The 25,033-nt window shown below is 42.1% G+C and overlaps 2 protein-coding genes across 3 annotated transcripts in view; one reads left to right on the top strand and one right to left on the bottom strand.

Moving 5' to 3' along the window:
- Nucleotides 1-19,399, top strand: part of apc2 (APC regulator of WNT signaling pathway 2) — a 21,072-nt gene extending 1,673 nt beyond the window's left edge. For both annotated transcript variants that reach the window (XM_046858135.1, XM_046858136.1), the window contains exons 2-15: nt 5,341-5,499; nt 8,115-8,205; nt 8,389-8,665; nt 9,045-9,153; nt 9,333-9,446; nt 9,659-9,754; nt 10,573-10,665; nt 10,789-11,170; nt 11,262-11,360; nt 11,544-11,683; nt 11,773-11,850; nt 11,945-12,061; nt 12,139-12,353; nt 12,468-19,399. In XM_046858135.1, coding sequence (XP_046714091.1) covers nt 5,359-5,499; nt 8,115-8,205; nt 8,389-8,665; nt 9,045-9,153; nt 9,333-9,446; nt 9,659-9,754; nt 10,573-10,665; nt 10,789-11,170; nt 11,262-11,360; nt 11,544-11,683; nt 11,773-11,850; nt 11,945-12,061; nt 12,139-12,353; nt 12,468-18,072 — 7,557 coding nt within the window. In that variant the 5' untranslated portion in view covers nt 5,341-5,358 and the 3' untranslated portion in view covers nt 18,073-19,399. The remainder of the gene's footprint in view (nt 1-5,340; nt 5,500-8,114; nt 8,206-8,388; nt 8,666-9,044; nt 9,154-9,332; nt 9,447-9,658; nt 9,755-10,572; nt 10,666-10,788; nt 11,171-11,261; nt 11,361-11,543; nt 11,684-11,772; nt 11,851-11,944; nt 12,062-12,138; nt 12,354-12,467) is intronic.
- Nucleotides 19,400-20,406: 1,007 nt separating this feature from the next.
- Nucleotides 20,407-21,313, bottom strand: c9h19orf25 (chromosome 9 C19orf25 homolog). The gene is made up of 2 exons (XM_046857893.1): nt 21,012-21,313; nt 20,407-20,712 (listed from the first exon to the last, which is right to left on the bottom strand). The coding sequence occupies exons 1-2, from the start codon at nt 21,154-21,156 to the stop codon at nt 20,540-20,542; spliced, it is 318 nt and encodes a 105-aa protein (XP_046713849.1). The 5' UTR covers nt 21,157-21,313; the 3' UTR covers nt 20,407-20,539.
- Between the last annotated feature and the right edge of the window lie 3,720 nt (nt 21,314-25,033).

The raw sequence follows: 25,033 nt of genomic DNA, 5'->3' as shown, positions 1-25,033 counted from the left end.
GCAAGACATCACATAATATTCAGTACATAATATTCAGTACACTACATATTAGGGATGTGCATTTCTATAACTGAGGCGGATGAGATCACATCTGGAAACATAGCCAACGATACGATACGTTAAAGATACGTATAAATCTACACAGCTACTGATGTGATACGATTCACCCCTGTTATGATGCAGTGCCGTCCGATTTCAATTCCATTCGATACAATGTGATTCAATGGAAGAAATGCGATTCTCTGCTATTTAAAACAGTACAGATAGTTTACTTTTATTTCTTTGGTTCAGACAGAAAGAAAATCATCAATTTTCTTAAGTGCCTTCGCACTTCTAACACACAGCCCTTTCACACACATGCCTTGGTAGAGCAAACAATAAATGAATAAACCAAGACGTCCTTTTTCCTGTTCTGAATCCAGGAAGTTACAGCTCTGCCTCTGCCATGTCAATCTCTATTCTATGTGACTCTCAGGACACGCCTTGCTCTTTGTCGTGTTTTGATATGTCATATTGACGTACTGTAGCAGCAGCGGCGCTGAGAGAACACGCTCGAGAATCAGTGTAGTGACGAGAAATCAATCATCGTATCAAATATTAGTGAAAAACTATTGGCCACTTTCTGGTTGGTAAAAACTGAATAAATCGTTTTTTACCAACACAAATATGCATCACGGCATCACAAATGATAACTTGTATCCGATTCACACTTTTTAAATCTAGAAAGAAAGCAGAGCAGTTATTTTTTAAACCGATGCGAATCTGTGATTCTGACGATCCTCAGTACACAAAATTCAGCCATGGACAAGCAGAATCAATAATCAGGTTACTCAATTTTTCAAGTTCATGATATGACACCTAACCATCACATCTTCTGCGTCTCAGAGTGTCCTGTACAGATCCCTGACCTCAAATTCACTGAACACATTTAGGATAAACTGGAACAATGACTGAACCCCAAACCACCTCGACATTAGCGTCTGATCTCACACATGCTCTTCTGGATGATCTCTAATCCACAGAATCACACCCTGAAATCTAGTGGAAAGTCTTCCCAGAGGAGTGGAGCTAAAACACTGTTTAGTGTCTCTCCAAAGGAATGCAGTTTCTTTTGCTTATAAATGTAAATTGAATTTTTTTAATCGAATTATTTACATTTTATTACATTCTTCATTTATTAATGGAAACGTGAATATTTCTTGTGTTTTATTGATGAATTCGACATTTCTAATATCATTCACACAATATTTTTTAACTGAGAGCTGCTGTTTTATTATTGTGCTTTATTACTAACATCAAGGACAACAAAAAACACTCCTGATTTCCCATTTGATTGTTTGAACACATTTTTATATTTTCATTCCCTGAACATCAGCTATTGAACTCATTTTCCTATTTGTGGGAAGAAAATCGCTCAAATGAGTTTCATCGATTTTGTGTGTGTTTCATTCAAACGTGTGCTACTGGGAAAAGTGCAGCTATATGATCGGTTTGTTTTTTAATTGTTGATTATAATCTGGGGGGTTTAAAGTAAAGAGAATTTAACTCATGATTTTTTACATACTACTTAATGCTGACTCGGATTTCTAATAATGACTCGGATTTCTAATGCTGACTCGGATTTCTAATGCTGACTCGGATTTCTAATGCTGACTCGGATTTCTAATGCTAACTCGGATTTCTCGGATTTCTTTAATGTTTTTAATGTTTTAAATCAGAGTTGAGGTTCAGAAGAGGAATATATTTGGGAATAGAGTTTATAAATGTATTTTAAGGGAAATATAATGCTGTTGATAATATAATAAGTATAATATAATGAGTTGTTTCTAGTGTAATTCCAATCTGCCCCTTTCCTCCTCTGTTTCTAAGAAACCACATCTCACTGTCTCCTTAATATTCAGAAACCCCTACACAATAGACCTTAATGTAAAGCCAGACTTCCAGCTCAAGGTTTTAGAGTTAAAGCTAAACTCTTTATATATGTTTTTTTCAGAACTGGTAATGATTACGTACACAGTCCTGTATATTTAATGAGCAAACCGTTGTGTTTCATTTGTCCACATGCAGTGGAAATAAAGTTTTGATGACTCATAGCTGTGGATCTTGCATCACTGAATAATTAAATGACCATCACCAAACTTCAGAAGAAAATACAGTCTCTAGTCACCTCTCGACAAGCAAATCTTATACCATAAAGGTTCATATCAGAGACAGAAACATTCCATCCAGAGAATCCTCACAGTCTCACAGTGCTGTGTTCACTGATTCACAGTCTGACAGTCAGTGTCTGATCTCGCCCAAGCCAGAGGTAGTGTCCTTTTATTTTCCTTTTATTTTTAAATATATTTATGACGCATTATTTTAAATACTGGAGCAATAAGGACAGATTTGTGGAAGTGATGTGCTCAAATAAAGAGCAACAAAACACATGGTAAAGATTTATTTATTTATTTATTTATATGATTATAGTGGATTTCTTTAAGATCAGCCAAAATCATATAAAATATGCCAAAAAAATGATATACAAATATTTTATTAGTTAATTATTATTCACAGTACTGAGCAGAATCGAAAATAATTATTGCTTTAACTTCGAGACTTTTCTCGTGCGAGTGCTGCTGTTGGTGTTAAAGCTGTTTGAATAGAAATGCTCAGGCTTGCCGTCGCCCATCATAGGAGCTGTTTCCTTGGTAACCAGACGGTCTCGGAGTAAAAAGGAGGGATGGAGGGAGAGAGGAAGGGAGGGGGCGATAGAGGGATCATCCTCCACTCCATCTTCTTTGTTCTCCCTCCTGCTGCTTGTGGCCTCGTTAAACAGCCGATTTCAGGAATTCAGCCTTTAACTTCATCACACCGCTCACTTATTATTTCATTCCTGCTTTGGCATGTGAGAAACGTTTCCTGCTTTGGCACGTGAGAAATGCTTGTTCTGTGTCAGGATTCAATCACTGAATAAAGTGTAATACACATGATGATAGCATGCTCTCCTGTACCCTCTGTAGCCCCGTCTGAACACAGCTGACTCTAAACCATAACGATTACTATTGTTTAAATGTTTTTCTATTCCATTTATTGCTCTTTATACCCCATTAATGCCACATACTAGACCAAAAAATATCATTTTTATTAACGCACGATTACTGCGGCACGCATTTCTGTTTGACCACTTTTATTAAAATATAAATAAATAAACTGCTCTCACTGTTGGTCATTTCACATCCGTGCAAGTGTATAATAGAAATTATAGAATGGAATAGATGTTGTTTTACTAAATGTAGTTTACACAACGCCTCATCGGCGTCACTCAAGAATCTGGAGAACTCTATCAGCTGCCTTTTTTTTGGCAAATCAGAGCAAGGATTTGGTGTTGCTATGGAAACGCTGTGAATGGCAACACCTCATTGGCAGCTCACCAGCACCGGGCTTCATCTGAATTATTTCTCCTAAGGGACAAGATCCTGGGATAGAATATTCCGCCAGCTCTGGCGTAGATAAAGCGCAGTCGGAAGAGCAGCAGAGAAGAAAGCGCAAGGCGCGAGTGAAAGCCTCAGTTCCACTCTGGGTGGTGTGGCATTAAAGAAATTCAGCCAAGAGCTAATTAAGATGCAGAATGAGGAAAGGCACAGGCAGTCACAAATTCAGTCTTTTTGATCAGAGAAAAGGAAGCAGCTGTGTTTAAATCCCTATAGAGTGTTCCATGTGTCACTTCCTCATCAATCTGCTGTATGAATCACTCACACACACACACACACACACACACACACGTGTGTGCTTTTATTTCATCTTTCCATTACTGTGTAACTTTGCCATGAAATACCGAACGCCTTGGTGGACTTTATGACTTTATGACCATGTTGAATCTCATCTGCTCTGCTCTGCTCTGCTCTGCTCTGATTATTTCACACTGTGAGCTGGTGATTGTGTCCAAATTACTGGAATCTGTTTAGAACATGAAGTGAGAGCATGTGATGGGAAACAAAGCCTCCAGCTTTCCATTCACTTCATCAGGAATGTAGTATTGATCAGCATGTCTGAGCTGCTCATCGATTCCTAGTCATGAATTGCCTTTACATAATGAGCTTGTCCTTAAAGAGGTCCGGTTCTGGGTGATGTTGGGTGACGGGTAAGCGGAGGTGAGATCCTGAGAAACACTAGAGCACTAGTTATGATAAAAAAAACATGCCAGAATATAAAGATTGTACTATTTTCATAATCTGAATGAAAGGATTTAATATTTTAAATGAGAGTATAAGAATGTAGAAATGTTTTATTTACACACATGACACACTACAGTGCAGTAAATATGAAAGTTGACTGTGCTCTGAACACCAGATTCGTATTATATCCTCTCTGGTGCTGTATTGTTGTAGACGCTTCCCCTGGATGATTTAAGTCTTAACAGAAATCTCCTCGATGTATAAGGCTGAAGATTCACCTCCCCCACGCACCCCACAACAAAGCCCGATTGATGGAGAAGAGAGCATGCGCTACTATAACACAGAGAATAATAGAAACAGAAAAACAGGGAATGGATGTGAGGAATGTATTAATCAGTGTCCTGTGATCTTGTGCACAGGCTCTGCTTTACGACTACAGAGATGAAAAGACTAAAGAACAAAAACATTTGATCCTGTTTCAACTTTATTTCAGTATCAAAAATAATCAAAATAATCCCTCACTGACTTTATAATCGAGAGGTGAGAAATGATCATCAGTAGAGTAGAGAAATACATTACTTTTACAGCATTCATGTAATGTACTGTAATGTGTTATAGAAACAAATATATATAGTATAAGTTCTATCTATCTATCTATCTATCTATCTATCTATCTATCTATCTATCTATCTATCTATCTATCTATCTATCTATCATCTATCTATCTATCTATCCATCCATCTATCTATCTATCTATCTATCTATCTATCTTGTTATATACAGTATATTACATACAGTAAACATTTATTACATATTATAATGATTTATAATCTCAGTATGGGACATCAGTCAGAAGAGCATGGGTTCCTCACATGGTTCTCAGGGTGCTGTGGGGTCTCAGTTATTATCTGGATTTCTGAAAAGCTCTCTGCACTGTTGTTTGAAACTGTGAGTAGTTTAATAGTAGTATAGGCCCATTATTTAAATATGCTGTGAATAAAATCATCACCTGCTGTAATATGATCATCATCATCATCATCATCATCATCTTGGACGTATCTGTGGTTTGATGTCTGAATAGAATCCGGTGAAAACATGAGGAAAACAAACCTTTCAGCTCAAACAGAGAGTTTTTTGTGATGGTTTATTTTAGTAGTTAACACCAGCCTTAAATGTGTTACAGGAACTCCATTTTGTGATTATGTCCAACTCAGTGGCCTCGTATGACCAGCTGGTGCGGCAGGTGGAGGATCTCCGCAAGGAGAACTCGCACCTGCGCCGCGAGCTGGAGGACAACTCACACCACTTGTCCAAGCTGGAAAATGAGACTTCTGACATGAAGGTGAGCATCAACAATCATTTATTGGGGTTTTCCCCAGGTATATTCACAGTCTTAAATCACTTTCCTTGACTCTGTATAAGGGTGTAAATATATATACACAGATACAGATACAGATATAATATTTATATAAACCCCCAAAATATATAAAAGTACAACTGTAAAGCCTCTGCAACAGTGCAAGATGGAAGAACAGATTTCTGTAGCACTAAATGTTTCCCGTTCAGAGCTTAGTAACAAGCAGAAGGTCACCATCAGCTCTGTCTGCTTCAGCAGTGACCTACTTTCTAAAACATATCAGAAGACACTAATGGGTCACAACCAGCTTTCAGAACCTGAACACAGAAAAAGCTTTAACTCAGAACTCACATCCACATGTTCCTCTACTGTACAGATTAGGATGCGTGTTTACAGCATTTAGACCATCCTGCTTATCTTGTGGTATTGGTTTGGGATTTTGCTGGATTCCAGTAAGAGTCCTGCTTCCAGTTTACATACCATTATGTCCTACTCCATCATACTGTGTTTAGAAATCACTCAGTGACCCTGCTTCAGTTTAATCATTCATTCCAAATGACTCTTTACTTTACATATTTAAATTATAAGTGCTTTGTGTGTTTAGATTTCATTATTATATTATATTATATTATCAGAATTATGGACTTGAACTGCATTTCCCATCAGCCACTGCTCCTCTCTAACCATGTCACATGATTGCACACCTGAATAACAATTCACAGCTCATTAGCCATTATATAAAGACTCACGTGCACCTCAGGCTTTTCTCTCCATGCTTGTCGTTGTAGTTTTGTTTCTCTGTTCAGGTAATGGTTTTGTTTCTCTCCAGTCAGAATGTGATGTTTCTGAACATGTTCACACTGAATGGTATAATAACTGTGTCCTGGTTCTGTTTTAGTAAAAACATCACGTCGCATCACACACGAATTACAGCAGCTTCGCTCGGTGTGTAAATCGCTCCTGAGTCAGTGTTCAGAAATCCATTAAACCGTCGACTCCAAAGCATTAATCAGGTGGATCCTGTTTATCCCATTCAGCCTCTCGGTCTGAGCCGAGCCGAGACGAGCTGAGACGAGCTGAGCAGCGAGACGTAAATTCTCTGCAATAAAATAGAACTAAAGGGCTCATTATGATTCCAAACCCAGAGCTCCAGTTCACTCAGTATTGAGATCTTACTAAAAGTGAGTGTAAAACACATGTTCACAGGATGTTAAAGACAAAATGACGAGAAGTTCCGTATAAAATGCAGACTTACAACCACAAAGTGCACAAAGTCCCCTAGATAAATAATCAATCTCAAGCACAGAACATCAGAAACCTCAGAATACTGAGCACAATTCTCACTTCACCCAGGAGGAAGTTCAACAAAACATAATTTATAACTGCTCAGGCTCATACACACACATTCTCGGGTTAGGGACTTAAACCCTACACCCTACAACCTAAGCCCTACACCCTAAACCCTACAACCTAAACCCTACACCCTACACCCTACAACCTAAACCCTACAACCTAAACCCTACACCCTACAACCTAAACCCTACACCCTACAACCTAAACCCTACACCCTAAACCCTACAACCTAAACCCTACACCCTACAACCTAAACCCTACAACCTAAACCCTACAACCTAAACCCTACACCCTACAACCTAAACCCTACAACCTAAACCCTACACCCTAAACCCTACACCCTAAACCCTACACCCTAAAACCTATACCCTACAACCTAAACCCTACACCCTAAACCCTACACCCTACACCCTACACCCTGTCCTTCCACCTCCACCTACCCCTGATCTCTACCCCTAAACCCTTCACCCTAAATATTCATATTTTTTATTTTGATTGTTTCCTCTAAAACACACTCATTTCGGTGCTCATGTTCTCTCTCTCTCTGGTTTAATGTTTTGTTTTTAGTATTTATAATCACACTTTTGGTGTCACCCAGATGAGGACGAGGTTCTGCTTTTGAGTCTGGTTTCTTTCAAGGTTTCTTCCTCATAACATCTAAGGGAGTATTTCCTTCACCACAGCAGCTTTACAGAATGTAATAATTATAGAACAATTATCACATTCTGTAAAGCTGCTTTGAGACAATGTCCAATGGGAAAAGTTCTATAGAAATAAACTTGATCTTGAACTTGAAACTTGAATTTTTTTAATACTTTATTTACTTCTATTTTAACACGTCATTTAGTAAACCTTTAATAATGAACTTTAAATGAAAATATACCACTTTAATGGGTGTACATGATATTTTGCTTTGGCTTCCAATCCCATGATTCTTTCTGTGGCACGTGCCCAGATGCTGAGCACAGCTGGATAATCCCTGCTAAGCTTTTATCCTGAAGGTCAGTTGATTCAGTCTGTAGATGAAGCAGGAAGAGTGAATATCACACACACACACACACACACACACACACACACACACACACACACACACACACACACACGGAGGTTACAAAAGAAGAAAGTACACTGTTCAATGGCATTTTCATTATTTTCCCTTTTTTGATGATCAGAAGAGAATCTTAGACCACAGCCGAGCTTTTTATATGGATGTAGCTAAAAACAGAGCATCTTTCTTGCCATTGTAGGAGGTTTTGAAGCATCTCCAAGGGAAGCTGGACCAGGAAGCCTGCACTCTGGCCTCGTCAGGGAGAGCGGATGTATATGACCAGCTGAAAGGTAGCAGAAAAGTTCATCTTATATAATGTCTTTATTCAGTTTCTGACATTGATATTGTGTTTATTATTACAACAATATACTACACTTTTTACAGTATGACTTTAGAACAGAGATCCAGAACAGAACCAGAGCCATAACAGGATTCATTAGAAAATTATTTTTTTGTTTGAAATCTGTTCACAGAGCTGCATATGGACCTGACCAGCTATTATGAGCTCAAGTACCAGCCTCATAACCTGCGTGGATTCTCAGAGACCAGCAGCAACCAAGTGAATGACGGGGAGGACAGAATACCATCATCCAGCATGAGCAAACCACGGAGCTCATTGTGCTCCTCATCTCGCCAGTGTTCCTCAGTGTCTGGTGAGGGCACAGCCATCCACCCCACACACCTTCACCCAGCTGTGGCAGGAGAGGGCCGGGTCACTGCCCAACATCTGGAGGAGCTCCGCAAAGAGAGGTGACACAGTAACACTTAATAAACACAATAACCTCCTGAAAACATCTTCATTTATACACCAGTGATAATAATGTATATGTGCATACACACGTTTCTCTTATAGTGTGTAGTCAGTGTTGTGTAGTTATTGTGTGATGTATAGTTATTCATAAAGTCCTGTATCTTCATCATTTTACTATCATTCTCTCTTTTTTATATTGGAGCGACACAATCTACATATTTACACTGTAATTAGACGTGTGTTTTACTCCCCATTGCATGTCTCAGGACAAATCAGTTGATGATCCAGAATAACTATTTTATCCACCTTTTTCTGATATGGAAGAAATCACCTGTACACCTGTTTGTTTATTTATTTACTGGTTTTTTTTTGTAATAGGATCATGCTGCTGAATGAAATTGAGAAAGAGGAGAAAGAGCGGCGTTTGTATTATTCTCAGCTGCAGAAGCTTTCACAGAGACTGGCAGAACTACCTCGAATCGACACAGTAAGAGTTCCAGATATGTTCTACATCATAGATTCCATGGATATGTTTATCTCAGTCTGTGTTTTGATGAAATGAAACTTTCCAGCATTAAATTAAATGATAGTTAGACAGATTGCATGGATATACAGTGTGTACAGATGTGCGTATATTGTAACATCAATTATATTTCTTGGTCTCAGTTCTCCATACAAATGGATCTCATTCGCCAGCAGTTAGAATTTGAGGTCCAGCAACTGCGCTCAGTCATGGAGGAACGTTTTGGGACAAGTGATGAAATGGTCCAGAGGACACAGGTGAGTAAAATTTCAAGATATATTTCTGTAATTGACAATGAGGTCTAAAAGTGCTAAATGTCCTTCTGTATTTTTAGTCTTTTAAATGTAGTCGAGTTGAAGAAGCTCATTACCATTAAATCACTGTTTATTAACTTAATATAAATCACAATATGTATAAAACATGTTTAGTGTTTCAGTATACTTTATAAAAGGTATTTACACTCCTGCAGATCCGTGTGACTCGTCTGGAGCAGTTGGATATGGAGTTACAGGAGGCACAGGGCTCACGCTGTCCACAGGAGAAGGTTGGCCAGTCAGAGAATCAAGTAAGATAGAACACCTCAGCAGCTGTATCATATAATCACTCAACATCTGGCTGTAAATTATACTGAAAACACTATTTTTATAATGGAGTGAAATCTTTCATACACATGCAGAATCTTCTGTTAAAGAGCAAAACAAATACAGGGTTAGTTTGTGTGTTTTGGTGCCCTGTGTTCCCATAATCCACCATGACCCTGATCAGGATATTACACATACACAAAATCAAAAAAGAGCTCAGAAAAACCATCAACCGTTCAGAAATAATTCATTCATACATTCATTAATGAAAGTACTGATTTAGAAATGCATTCTTTTTCTATTAAATCTCAGAGTCTATTATCTGGTTTAAAAAATATCTTTATTATTACTGTTGATACACCTTAATATAAATATGTAGTTGTATATAAAAACAGACTAATTACTCTATTAAGAAATATCTCTATCACACAAAGCATCTTCTCATCACTCCCTAATAGCATGCATACTTCATTTCCTTACCAACATCACCCAGAAACCTGCTTCCATTCGGGATATTTAGTGCAGAATGCAGATTAGTCTGGATAGACCTCAAAAGATCACGTGCCTCCCCATCCCATGCACGTGAAAGGTTGCCATGGTGATTGGCTTGAGGATGTAAGGGTAGACTTGCCCTGGTTGCCAAATGCAAATTTTACAGTTGAGAGCTTTTGTAGCTGCAGAATTCAATGGATTGTTTTATTTTGTATTTTAGTGTTTTGTATCTTCTACATTAAACCAGGATTTGCACAGGTATTAATTACTTGTAACTAATGCATGTGTGACGTTTCGTTCTTTCTTGCAGAATGTCGACAGCCTTCCCAAAGCATCGGGGCCTGAAGTGGAAAATGGAGCAAGCAATAGCACCATGGAGGCACCCGGAGAAGCCGGGAACAAAGTATGACACCTATAATACTGTATTAGTTCTAAATATAGATCTATTATAACAGTTTTATTTCTACAGATCCATCAGGCAGAATACAGCATTGTAGCACTGAAGATACTTTTCTGCACATTGTAGGTGGAGATGATGTTCTGGCTGCTGTCAATGCTAGCCTCTAGAGATCGAGAAGAGATGTCACGTGTCTTATTAGCCATGTCCAGCTCACAGGAAAGCTGCATTGCCATGCGCAAGTCTGGCTGTGTCCCGTTGCTTGTTCAAATACTGCATGATGTAAGTACTGGAAAGACTCCTGACGCCACAGGCTGCAGCCGAGAGGCTCGATCGCGGGCGAGTGCTGCTCTACACAACATTGTGTACTCTCAGCCTGATGAGGGCCAAGCACGGCGTGAGATGAGGGTTCTGCATGTACTGGAGCAGATACGCTCACACTGTGAGAATGGCTGGGATTGGATTGAGAACCATGTAGGAACCGCGTCTCCTAGTGGTACAAAGACAGCAGGTGAGTACAGGTTATAAAACAAACCAGATGTAGTCATGATGTTTACTAACTGTTGTGCTGATCAAAGCATGTCTTTATTTGGGGTACGCAGATATTCCAGAGCCCCTCGAACCTCAGATTTGCCAGGTAATTTGTGCCATAATGAAGCTTTCCTTTGAGGAGGACTATCGAAGGGCCATGAATGAACTTGGTAACTACAATATTTTATCATGTAGATTTTAACATCTTACAATATTTATTCATTTCAGTTTATAAATAAATATACATTTATCACTATATATTTAACCCTCATGTTGTTGGATTTGTGTTTTTGAAACACAGAGCTGCTGAGCTCTGCAGAAATGTTCATGATAAATCTGTCTGTCTGTTTCAGGTGGACTTCAGGCTATTGCAGAGCTTCTGCAGTTGGAGCAGGAACTGTACGGGATGCAAAACGAGCCGATGAATATGGCCCTGAGAAGATATGCTGGGATGGCACTCACCAACCTCACATATGGAGATGTTGTAAATAAGGTCAATTAGAAGAAGTACAGAAATTCAGTGTAGAGCAAAATAGTATTATGATGTTTAATATTGACATTGTGTGTTTTATTGAATTTCAGGCCACACTTTGTTCCAAGAAAAGCTGTCTTCAGGCCATTGTTGCTCAGCTGGCATCTGATAGTGAGGAGTTACACCAGGTAAACCAAGTGCTCCACTTTAAGTTAACTTTTTATTTGAAGGTTGTTTTATTAATTTGGACTCAAGAGCATTGCTGTATTTTGTTCACTGTAGGTGGTCTCGAGTATTCTGAGGAACCTTTCATGGCGTGCTGATATCACCAGTAAGAGAGCCCTCCGTGATGTAGGCAGTGTTTCAGCGCTAATGACCTGCTCACTTCAGGCTACAAAGGTAAAATAAAGCAGTTACAGTTAGTGAGTTTGCACAGCGCTTCTGTATTACAGCTTCTGCTTCGTTTCTCTTTCCAGGAATCCACATTAAAAAGTGTTTTAAGTGCTTTATGGAATTTATCAGCACATAGCACTGAAAACAAGATGGCGATTTGCTCCGTTGAAGGTGCGCTAGGGTTTCTGGTCAGTACCCTTACCTACCAGTGTCAGACCAACTCCCTGGCAATCATTGAAAGTGGTGGAGGAATCCTGCGTAATGTCTCCAGTCTTATTGCCACCCGGGATGATTACAGGTACAACTCTGAACTCTCTCAGAACTCTCTCAGAACTCTCTCTGAACTCTTGTAGGGGTAATGATTTTTATGTTTCAACTGCACCACTAATATCTGCCTTTTCCTGCTCACCAGACAAATCCTCAGGGATAACAACTGCCTGCAGACTCTGTTACAGCACCTGCGTTCACACAGTTTAACGATTGTGAGCAATGCATGTGGAACCCTGTGGAATCTGTCTGCTCGTAGCCCAAAGGACCAGGAGCTACTGTGGGACCTAGGAGCTGTTAGCATGCTACGTAATCTCATTCATTCCAAGCACAAGATGATAGCTATGGGAAGTGCTGCTGCTCTGAGGAACCTCCTCACCAACCGCCCACTCAAATATAAAGACACTGCTGTTATATCTCCAGGTTCCTGCATGCCCTCCCTCTATATGAGGAAACAGAAAGCACTGGAGGCAGAGCTCGATGCAAAGCACCTGGCAGAAACATTTGATTCAATGGAGAAGCAAAGCCCTAGACATATGAGCATTAAAAAACCCCTGCGACACATCGAAAGCCTGGCCAAGGACTATGCTTCAGATTCGGGATGTTTTGATGATGATGAAGCACCGAATGTTTCAAGCAGCATCGAAACAGGAACGTTTTCCATGCTCTCAATGTTTCTGAATAACTCTAACTTTCTTCAGAATCAGCCACGCAGGAGGGAAGGAGAACCTGAGAGGGATATGGAGCCATTTCACACAGAGGTTAAAAAGATGCAACCTCCTGATGATGAAGTGACCATGGCAGCTGACAAATTAGCAAAAAAGATCACCAACACTGTGGCTAAAATTGATAAGCTGGTGGAAGATATTACCATGCACACATCCTCGGAGGATAGCTTTAGTCTCAGTTCTGAGGACCATTATGCAGATTGGAATTATGGGCCTGATGATCTCCATGAAGCTCGAGCTAAGCTGTGTTCTCCCTGCCCACTGTCTGATAATTCATTCTCACATAAAGAGCATCTCAGCAAAGCTCATCCACTGTTACGGCTAAAAACAGTGAATTCGAGTTTATCCAATGACAGCCTTAACAGTGGAAGCACCAGCGATGGCTGCTACGGTAGTAATGGTCAGATTCAAAGGTCCATTAGGCTAGCAGAACAAAGACGTCCGAATAAGCTTGAGCTGAATGTGGCTCATAAGGAACTGCTAAACAGTGGTGCCACTTTGTCCAAATTAATTTGTCAGAATGAGATTCCTGAGAGAGATTCTGACATGGCAAAGGATTTAAAATTGCCTGACCACAGCACAGAAGAAGAAAAAGTCCAAGAACCTCTCATAGCGACACCAGCAACTGTATCAACCAGGGTGTCTTCTGATGCCAGTATGCCTACCATTAAGCTCTCCCCTTCCTATCAGCATGTTTCGTTGCCCCAGAACACCCTGTTTGGGGCTGTCAATGTTCAGGCATCGCAACCAATGAAAAAACAAGCCTGGGTCCCCACTGTAACAAGTGGAGAAAATATCAGCAAGTTCTCTCCTATATGTCCTTCAAGAAGCCCAATAGGTCAATTAGAGACACCACAGAAATACTCAGTGGAGAATACACCGATTTGCTTCTCACGCTGTAGCTCTCTTTCATCACTTTCTTCTGGAGATGGTGACCTTGATGGACAAAGTGAAAATGATTTAGAGAGTGACTCATCTCTTGAAATAATTGAGGTGGAAGAAAGTGAAATAATTAATAAGGAAGAAGAAGAAGAAGAGGAAGAAGAGGAAGATGAAACGCTAGAGGATCTCAGTGATAGTCAACTGCTTATGACTGACCAGAAAACTTGCCCCACCTCCAGCACTTCTGATCCTATTGAGATTCCATTGAGACATGAAAAGACATTTCTCAGGGAAGCATCAGCAGTCGTACATGAGGACAGGACTCCATCCAGTTCCTCTGATAACTATCTTCACGAGACTCCGCTTGTGATGAGTCGTTGTAGCTCCGTAAGTTCACTGGGAAGCTTTGAGTCGCCGTCGATCGCCAGTTCGATACAAAGTGATCCGTGTAGCGAAATGATAAGTGGAACAGTGAGTCCAAGTGATCTTCCAGACAGTCCAGGTCAAACCATGCCACCAAGTCGCAGTAAGACTCCATGCTGTGCTGAAGCAAGTGGACCAGAGCAGCAAAATCTCGGAGGTCAGTGGGAAAATGGCTTGCATAAGTTCATGGAAATTGCAGACTTGAAGGAAAGATTTAACTTGCCACAAGACCTCGATACAATGATCTACTTTACTGTTGAAAAACCATTAGAGAACTTCTCTTGTGCTTCTAGCCTTAGTGCCCTTCCTCTGCATGAGCACTATGTCCAAAAAGATGTAGAACTTAAACTCACTCCTTTGTTAAATCAACAAGACACAGACCCTGAATACTCTGGGAAGAGGAATCCTGCAGATTATCCACCATCTGTGGACCAAGATCAGTACAGTGAAGGCAACTCAGATGATGACATTGAAATTCTTAAAGAGTGCATTAATTCAGCCATGCCCTCACGCTTTAAGAAAGTCAGACCCACTTTAATATCTACACTCTCAAACCAAGTGCTTAACACTCAAACTCGAAGATCTGTGCAGTTACCGGTGTACATGGTGCTCCAGAACAATAACAATCAGATGTGTCCCGGGCGGAAAGTCGCAATGTCTGCCAAAGATAGTCATTGTGATGATTCTTCATACACTGATTCCGCTGAAGGTACTCCGGTTTACTTCTCAAGCACCACTTCTTTAAGTGATGAGACTCTTCAATACCCCCTGAAAGTGAAAGGGTCACAAGATTGGCGTTCCAGGAAGAAAGAGACGCAGGAGCTTATTGATTCAGAGGCCAAAAGAATTGAAGAGCTTCGTCTGTTCTCTCGCTTCCATAAATCATCGAAAACGGCATGTCAGTCTGAAATAATAACAAACCAAACGAACAAAACCATCAGACACATGACTCCTACCCAAAGATTACTTGTACAAAGTAAGGAAATGGCAGCAAAGATGAATCAGCAAAGAGTCCAGAGTCAATCTCCAGTCAGACAAATACAAAAGCAGGGACAGAATCTGTCACAAAGTCTCCCTCACATCGCACTTCCAATCAGAAAGCAAAATAAAGAGGTGTACCAATGTCAGAAAACATTCACTAGAAGCAAAGCACAAGAACATGCAACTTTTCAGTCCACACATGGTCCAGCAGGAACAGAGGAGGCCAGGTACTGCTTCCACGATAATGATATGACTAACAGTGAAGGAGTGATGGCAAGAAATAGACAAAAACAGTTCAATAATCGAAACAAAAATAACGCAGGTCTTCACTATGCTAATTCCAAAGGTCGTGTGGACAATTTCCAGAGGCATGGGTTTAACAGGATCAAGCAAAATCTAATTATGGAAGAAGCACCTCCATGTTACTCTCTCAGCTCCTCTCTCAGCTCTCTGAGTGATGTGGAGATGTTTGAGGAACAAGGGAAAACTCAGCATTCAAAGTTGAGAAATAAATACAAGGTAATATCCAGCACAAGTCAGTGTACCCCAAAAACCCAGCAAGGTCAAAATAAATACGAAGACAACACTTCACCAAGTTCTGTCAGCCTGGATTCAGAAGATGATCTTCTGTTAAAATGTATAACATCTGCTATGCCGAAGCAAAAGAAAAAGCAAGCTACCAGAAAAAGGAAAGGAGAAGCTAAACAAAAACAGAAACTTACGCAGAAGGAAAGTGAACAGTGGGATCCTGAAGATGATCTGGACAGTGAAGAAATGGCATCTGATAAAGATTCAGATCTCAACAGTGTTGAATGGAGGGCAATACAGGAGGGTGCGAATACAATAATCACAAAGTTACAAGCTTCCAAGTCCCAGGAACCATCGTCAGAATCAGACTCTGTTCTTTCATTTATATCTGGATCCAGCTTTACACCAAAGCCTGACATCAATGACAAGAAGAAGCTCTTCAAAGAAAACAAAAAGGCTAATAAGCCACTCGATTTTGCACCACGTAAACCAGTACCAAACCTTCCTGTAGTTTTCAGAGGCAGAACTGTGACATACACTCCCAAGAAAGAGAAAATGCTTTCACAGCGACCACCCCCAACGAAGAAGGTGACACCTAAAACTGACGCCCCAAAAAATCCTGCTTTAGCTCAACACAGATCCAGAAGCCTTCATAGGTTGGGGCACCTCAGTGACTCTACTCAGTTATCATTACCCAAAAGAAGTTCAACTCCTCCTGCCAGGATTCCAAAGAGTTCCTCATCAGGATCATCTCAAAGTTCAACTCCCTCAAGGCAACCTCAGAAAAAAGTACCACCCTCTGCCCCAGCAGTGAAACCCAATCGGAAAACGGTGACCTCGGATCCAGACAGTCCACCAGAGGGGAAAAGAGGCATCTCCATGTCCAATCAAAACACAAGATCTGCTGACAGCAAGACACAGAAATCTCCTGTCAGAATACCATTCATGCAGAACTCATCAAAACCGTCCAGAGCAATTTCACCTTTAGTAACCAACCAGCTTACCAGCATCAGTAGACAAAATAGTAATTTATCAGGGAAGCGAATTTCACCTGCTAATCGACTGGATTTGGTTCGCATGACCTCTGTTCATTCATGCAGTAGTGAATCAGATCACAACGGGTTCCTTAGACAACTTACTTTTATTAAAGAATCAGCAAGACAGAACGTTTCTTGCTCGCGATCTGTTCCTACATCCAAACATGTATCTCCTCGAAGATCATGTCCAGGAGCCCCAGCTGTTTTCCTATGTTCTTCTCGCTGCCAAGAATTGAAGACAGCAGTGCAAGGTCCAAGGAAGGTGCAGGGAGCGCTAGGGCCAAGGGATGGTCATGAACAAGGTATCCTCAAGCAGAACATGGCTCTACCAAGGGCAAACTCCAGCGACAGGAACTTCACAGTGAAACGTCCAGCGAGGAGAACAAGCTCAGAAAGTCCTAGCAGGGTTCCTCAGAGAACTGTACCTGAGGCACCTCTAAGGGAGACAAAAGAGGAGACATTCAAAAGGTATTCTTCTTCCCCCAGCATAAATATATTAAGTCGTGTAACCAGCCGCTCTTCGTTACGCTCATCGTCTTCAGACTCCAGCATCAGGGCCAAAAGTGAGAAGGACACAAAACAGCGGCAGAATCGAGCTGGATCACGGAATAATAACAATAAAGTCACCTGGAGGAGAATCCGTGATGAAGATGTTCCCCAGATATTAAAGAGCACTCTCCCACCTACTGCACTCCCTCTGGTGCCCTCACCTGAAGGACACAAACCCATGCCGCCACCAATGCCAGGGAAACTGCCAACAATTACACTTATATCACGCAAGACGAGTGACGCGACGGTTCAAACTGAGGATTTATCAACCAATAAAACCAACTCAAGCACATCACCTACAATCGAAAAAGGCTCGATGATTTCTGAAGAGGTAACTAAGAGGGCCTATCTCCGAAGAATCAGCCTGGCTTCTGGAAATAACCTGCAAGATGGAGATGCTGAAGGATCCCTGAAAAACTACAGCACAGCTTCCACCTCAACCTTCCAATCCATGGAGAGCCATACCGGGGTCATAGGTCCCTTCCGTCAGAACGCTCCCAGCAAGGCCGTCAGAGTAACTCCATTCAACTACATCCCCAGCCCGATGGTCTACTGCTCCCAAGAAACACAGAGTCCAGCACCAACAATCGTTGAGAAGTCTGGAGAGAAACTCGAACCGTAGTGCCACGTCGCTGTCATCGTTGCGAGAATGACTTGTTCCTGATGCTATAAAAACTCAGGTGGTTTATTGAGCAACATGATCTTTATACCTCGAGTGTTGCTTTTCACAAACATTGTATTCGAACTTTGCTTTTGTAATTTTCTCACTGAAAGTTGGATGTAGACGAATGAGCATGAACAGTAGAATCAAATGGATTCACGCTACGTATGGAACATGACGCCGTCCTTTTATTTGTAGCCATTTTTTTATAAAGTTACATTTATGAACCATTTCTTGTTCTGTTGGAAATCTTCATCCCACAGAAGACATGCTCTACTTTGTGTCTCTGTGTTCATGAAGAGTAATATGCAAATCATCTGATATAAGAGGAAAAAAACCTGAAAGACTGTTACAGTGCGAGAGACGAACATGTACACATCACAAGTAAACACTTATTTTCCGTAGGCCGTTATTTACACTGTCAATCACTCCAAAAGCCTTCACTTTTATTATAACAGTGCAGAAGAATAGCTTTTGTGGTAGATCAGCCCAACTTAGCAGCACCAGAGCATAATGTCATGTTGGAATTTAGTGATGCTGTTGTATATAACTGCAGGCAGAGACTCTCTAACGCAGAACGTAACCTGCAGCACTACTGCATGCATGCTTTATAATCACTTAGTGCACATATGTATGTATGTTATTAATGGTGAACAATCCTCAGAGAATAAACATAAAGCGGGGGGTGTGGGGGGTAAATATACACATCTCTATTACTTGTTGAACAGAATTCTGTGTAAAACACTATGGTGGTTGTACAGTGTTTCTGCTTTTTGGATGCTTTGGTGATGTCAGTTTGTGTATGATCAGGTCTGCTTATGTCATCAAAAGCAAACACAATCAAATGTCATTGAGGGAATCCTGAGAGAGAGCAGTGTAGAACCTCTCTGATCATCTGACTGCTTTTCAATCCAAAGGCGTTTATTAAAATCACCCCAGAACAACAGAAAGCTGATCAATCAGACCGATCGGATCAGTCATGAGTGCACAGGATGAGCTGATCCACTGAACCTGGATGTAAAGAATTAAGCAGTACATCACGTCTTCTCTCTTCACGTATAAACGTCGACGTGGATCACGCGCTCCAGCTGTTCAGATGTTTTAAGTGTTACAGCACAATATACAGTCATTCCTCATGCGTTAGAGATCTGAAAGGTCTTGATGATAGCAGAATCTCCATCTTCCATCTCCCTGCTCTGCCCCACACTCGAACCCTGAACTCTGAATGTATTTGAGACCAACAGTATTACAGTGATGGTCAATTTCCATAATAAATGTTCACATTAAACTTCTGGGTGAATTTCCTTCGTGTGTTTCTCTGTTTCACAGTGAACAGTAAAGTAACTGTAATGTTACTGTAGTGAAGGAGCTTTTTTGTGTATCTACTGAAATATTTCCATTTGCAGACTTTTATTTTAAATTCACTACATTTCACTTTTTATTACATTTAGTGAAATCGGTCGACACACACAGACACACACCTCGCACCACACCACATCACACCGACACACACCACCGACACACACCCCGACACACACCTCGCACCACACCGACACACCTCGCACCACACCACATCACACCGACACACCTCACTACACCACCGACACACACCGACACACACCACCGACACACCTCGCACCACACCACACCGACACACACCACACTACACCACACACACCTCGCACCCCACCGACACACACCCCACACTACACCACCGACACACCCCTCACTACACCACCGACACACACCCTCACTACACCACCGACACACACCTCGCACCACACCACATCACACCGACACACCCCTCACTACACCACCGACACACACCCCGACACACACCTCGCACCACACCGACACACACCTCGCACCACACCACTGACACACACCGACACAAACCACAGACACACACCACCAACTACACCACCAACACACACCCCAACACACACCTCGCACCACACTGACACAAACCTCACACTACACCTCTGGCACACACCGACACACACCACCTCTGACACACACCTCGCACTACACCGACACACCCCACCGACACACACCTCGCACTACACCGACACACACCTCGCACACTACACCGACACACTACGCCGACACACACCTCACACTACACTGACACACACCTCACACTTAACAACTGTTCAAATGTGTTTTCCTACACACCAGTCACCTGTAATAAAACCATGACGTCACCACACTGAACATGTTTATTTTTCAGCTCTGCCTCTGTTCTGGTGCAGTTACTGAAATATAACGTGTTTGATTCATGAACGACTTCACAGAGTCTTTAAATGACGCATGACGTCATTGTGTTTATTCAGGAAACACAGAAAGTCCATTCAGTCTCCATGTGAGAGATTTCATGCGGTACATTAATATGAGGAGTAAGAAGTTCTCAGGAGGAGATGGAGATCACTCAGAGTGCTCTGCTCTTCACTGCTGCAACACTTCCCTCTAAAGTCTCTCCCACCACCCTGAGCTCGTCTCTCCTGCACGTCAGGTCTGCAAGAGCCTCCTGCAGCTTCTCGTTCAGGTCCAGGTAGCGTCGGCTCTGCGTGTAACGGACCTCCACATCGCTGCTGATCGATCCTGCAATCACACACACACACACACACACACACACACACACATCACTCAGTCAAAGTCTTTCACACATTTAATACTAAATAAATACATCAGCAAAACCTTCTAAACTTTACCAGAACAAGCAGCAGATTCATTCATCTGACAAAACATGTCTGTGCTGCATCCTACAAAACATGTTCTCTGGTCCTGGTCCTGGAGAACCTTGTCCTGTTCTGCCCCTTCTGAATGAGTTCTAACGTGAACAGGACATGGGGTTCTCCAGGGTGAGGGATCAGGAGAACTAAACTGTAAGATGACATCACCTTCATTAGGGATCTGTAGAAACCTGAAGACCGGATCGCAGGGTTCGGCTCGGTTTATGTCCTCGATTATCTGCTCCACGGATGGTGGCTCAGGTCGAGCTGGTAGGACCATTTTCTTCTTCTTCCCTTTAGATCCCATGTTCATGTCACGCTCCTGCAGTGACGTCAGCTAACTCTGCAGGAGCTCCGTTACCGGATCATTCAGAACCATTCAGAACCTCTCTTTTACCGATAAAACCTGATTATAAACACCTGCCGCGTCACCACCATGCGACGACACCACTACTTCCTCTGGGGCGCTGTCTGAGTGGGTAAGAGCGCATTTCCGCCATCTAGTGGCTCGGAGCAAAACCATTCTCCACCATAGACATACCCAATGAGCTGTGTGTTCTGCACTGTGCTGTGATTGGTCAGAGATGTGTGTGTGGTTATTCTGCACTGTGCTGTGATTGGTCAGAGCTGTGTGTGGTTATTCTGCACTGTGCTGTGATTGGTCAGAGCTTTGTGTGGTTACTCTGCACTGTGCTGTGATTGGTCAGAGATGTGTGTGGTTATTCTGCACTGTGCCGTGATTGGTCAAAGCTGTGTGTGGTTATTCTGCACTGTGCTGCGATTGGTCAAAGCTGTGTGTGGTTATTCTGCACTGTGCCGTGATTGGTCAGAGCTGTGTGTGGTTATTCTGCACTGTGCTGTGATTGGTCAGAGATGTGTGTGGTTATTCTGCACTGTGCCATGATTGGTCAGAGCTGTGTGTGGTTATTCTGCACTGTGCCGTGATTGGTCAAAGCTGTGTGTGGTTATTCTGCACTGTGCTGTGATTGGTCAAAGCTGTGTGTGGTTATTCTGCACTGTGCCGTGATTGGTCAAAGCTGTGTGTGGTTATTCTGCACTGTGCTGCGATTGGTCAAAGCTGTGTGTGGTTATTCTGCACTGTGCTGTGATTGGTCAAAGCTGTGTGTGGTTATTCTGCACTGTGCTGTGATTGGTCAGAGCTGTGTGTTATTCTGCACTGTGCTGTGATTGGTCAGAGATGTGTGGTTATTCTGCACTGTGCCATGATTGGTCAGAGCTGTGTGTGGTTATTCTGCACTGTGCTGTGATTGGTCAGAGATGTGTGTGGTTATTCTGCACTGTGCTGTGATTGGTCAAAGCTGTGTGTGGTTATTCTGCACTGTGCTGTGATTGGTCAGAGCTGTGTGTGGTTATTCTGTACTGTGCTGTGATTGGTCAGAGCTGTGTGTGGTTATTCTGCACTGGGCTGTGATTGGTCAGAGATGTGTGTGGTTACTCTGCACTGTGCTGTGATTGGTTAGAGATGTGTGTGGTTATTCTGCACTGTGCTGTGATTGGTCAGAGCTGTGTGTGGTTACTCTGCACTGTGCTGTGATTGGTCAGAGCTTTGTGTGGTTACTCTGCACTGTGCTGTGATTGGTCAGAGATGTGTGTGGTTATTCTGCACTGTGCTGTGATTGGTCAGAGCTTTGTGTGGTTACTCTGCACTGTGCTGTGATTGGTCAGAGATGTGTGTGGTTATTCTGCACTGTGCCGTGATTGGTCAAAGCTGTGTGTGGTTATTCTGCAATGTGCTGTGATTGGTCAGAGATGTGTGTGGTTATTCTGCACTGTGCTGTGATTGGTCAGAGCTTTGTGTGGTTACTCTGCACTGTGCTGTGATTGGTCAGAGCTTTGTGTGGTTATTCTGCACTGTGCCGTGATTGGTCAAAGCTGTGTGTGGTTATTCTGCACTGTGCTGCGATTGGTCAAAGCTGTGTGTGGTTATTCTGCACTATGCTGTGATTGGTCAGAGCTGTGTGTTATTCTGCACTGTGCTGTGATTGGTCAAAGCTGTGTGTGCTTATTCTGCACTGTGCTGTGATTGGTCAGAGATGTGTGTGGTTATTCTGCACTGTGCCGTGATTGGTCAAAGCTGTGTGTGGTTATTCTGCACTGTGCTGCGATTGGTCAAAGCTGTGTGTGCTTATTCTGCACTGTGCTGTGATTGGTCAGAGCTGTGTGTGGTTATTCTGCACTGTGCTCGGCGTTTTAAAAATTTTTTTTATAGTTCGTTTTTTCTCACTTTTTTCGCTTTAAAATATCAAAATATCGCTTTGATTTCCTGCATCCTTCACTTTCCGTTGGCTCCGTCTCGACTATTTTTGCTGTCGGAAGAGCGCTTTTTTCCCTGTCTGAGGGTTTGAAAGCAGTGAGTGAAGGATATTCACCAGAACTACAAACAAACACTACAGTAATCACATTAAGGTACGTAATTTCTCTATTATGGCGAACATCCAGTTCACTCAGTGTGTGAAGTGTGACATGTTTAGTCAGTCTTTCTCCGTTGTTAGCGATAATTTTATCTGTGAGAAGTGTAAGCTAGTTTGCTCTTTGACGGAGAAGATCTTAGCATTAGAGGAGCGCATCCAGAGTCTAGAGAGAAGTAGTGAGTGTGAGAGCAGTCCAAGTTCTGCAGGGGAAAGTCTGGATGCCCTAGGTGAAGGTACTATTCCCCCGACTCCGGCATTAGAGCCCTCGCAGCGGGGCGAATGGGTGACGACTCGGCGGCATACTCGCAAAGCCAAAGCTAACGCTAAGGCTCGCCCACGGGAGCACCATTCCTCTCCGCTTGGCGTGTCCAACAGGTTTGCTCTCCTCAGTGAAGCACCGCTGAGAAACCTGAAAGAGCTCTGGTTTTAGGAGACTCCATTCTGAGGCACGTGAAACTAGCTAGACCTTTAGGGGCACCAGCAGCACAGGTTATGTGTATACCGGGAGCCAGGGCCGGACATAGCAGGTCAGCTTAGATTCTTAGGAAAGCACAGGTTCTCTAAGATAGTTTTTCACACAGGAGCTAATGATATACGCCGACAGTCAGAGGTTACTAAGAGTAACATTATAGAGGTGTGTAAATTAGCGAAGGCAATGTCCGATGCTGTAGTATGCTCTGGCCCCATCCCAATGCGGCGTGGCGATGTAGCCTACAGCAGGTTATGGTCGCTGAACTGCTGGATGTCCGAGTGGTGCTCCAAAACAATGTGGGCTTCATTAATAATTGGAGCATTTTTGAGGGCAAGGCTGGCCTGTTAGGGCGGGACGGTGTCCATCCCACCCGGGAAGGTGCTGCTCTCATTTCTTGTAGTATAGGTCATAGTCTCAGAACAGCACTAGTTAACAAGTGACTGTCTAGAGCCAAGGCCAGGAGCAGACAGACAGGCTAAACCGACCGTCTGCTAGCTGCACAGAGTCGTCACTCAGGATCCACCATATTGAGACTGTGTCTGTCCCCCGAGCAAAACCAAAATATAGGAATTATCAGAAAGTCTGTTTAAGTAACCTGATTAACATTAAATTAAATAGGACTGAACGCACAGCCAGCACCTCTGATCTAAAAATAGGATTGTTGAATATTAGATCTCTCACGCCAAAAGCGCTTACTATAAACGAAATTATTACCGACCAGGAGTTTAATATAATGTGTTTGACAGAAACGTGGATTAAATCGAATGAATATGTAGCATTAAATGAGGCGAGTCCTCCTGGGTATAGTTACATACACCAACCCCGTCTAAATGGCAGAGGAGGCGGAGTAGCAGCTATTTATAATAATAATCTAAACGTCACACAAAAGACTAAACACAAATGTAAAACATTTGAAGTTCTCTACACCAACATAAAATATTCAGTGTCTGAAAGCAGGTCAAGTCAGTTAATTCCACTAATTATTATTTATAGACCCCAGGGCCCTACTCTGATTTTCTGATAGAATTTGCAGATTTCATTACAAATCTAGCTACTTCTTTAGACAAAGCATTAATTGTTGGAGACTTTAATATTCATTTTGATAATCAGGAAGACTCCTTAAGAGCAGCAGTTGTGTCCATTCTAGATTCAGTCGGAATTAATCAGAATGTTATAGGACCCACTCATAGTGGTGGACACACTCTCGACTTGTTGTTAACATTTGGATTAAAAATAAAAAACTTAGTCATAATTCCACAGTCTGAAGCTATTTCAGACCATTATCT

Source organism: Silurus meridionalis, chromosome 9 (assembly GCF_014805685.1).
Source record: "Silurus meridionalis isolate SWU-2019-XX chromosome 9, ASM1480568v1, whole genome shotgun sequence".
Taxonomy (NCBI): Eukaryota; Metazoa; Chordata; class Actinopteri; order Siluriformes; family Siluridae; genus Silurus; species Silurus meridionalis.
The sequence above is the reverse complement of the archived record's forward strand: the minus strand, read 5'-3'. Positions and strand labels throughout refer to the sequence as shown.

Coding starts and splice junctions, on each gene's coding strand:
- c9h19orf25 (XM_046857893.1), bottom strand. CDS start 21,156: ATGAACATGGGATCTAAAGGGAAGAAGAAGAAAATGGTCCTACCAGCT. Junction 20,713..21,011: donor TCTACAGATCCCTAATGAAG/GTGATGTCATCT, acceptor GTGTGATTGCAG/GATCGATCAGCAGCGATGTG.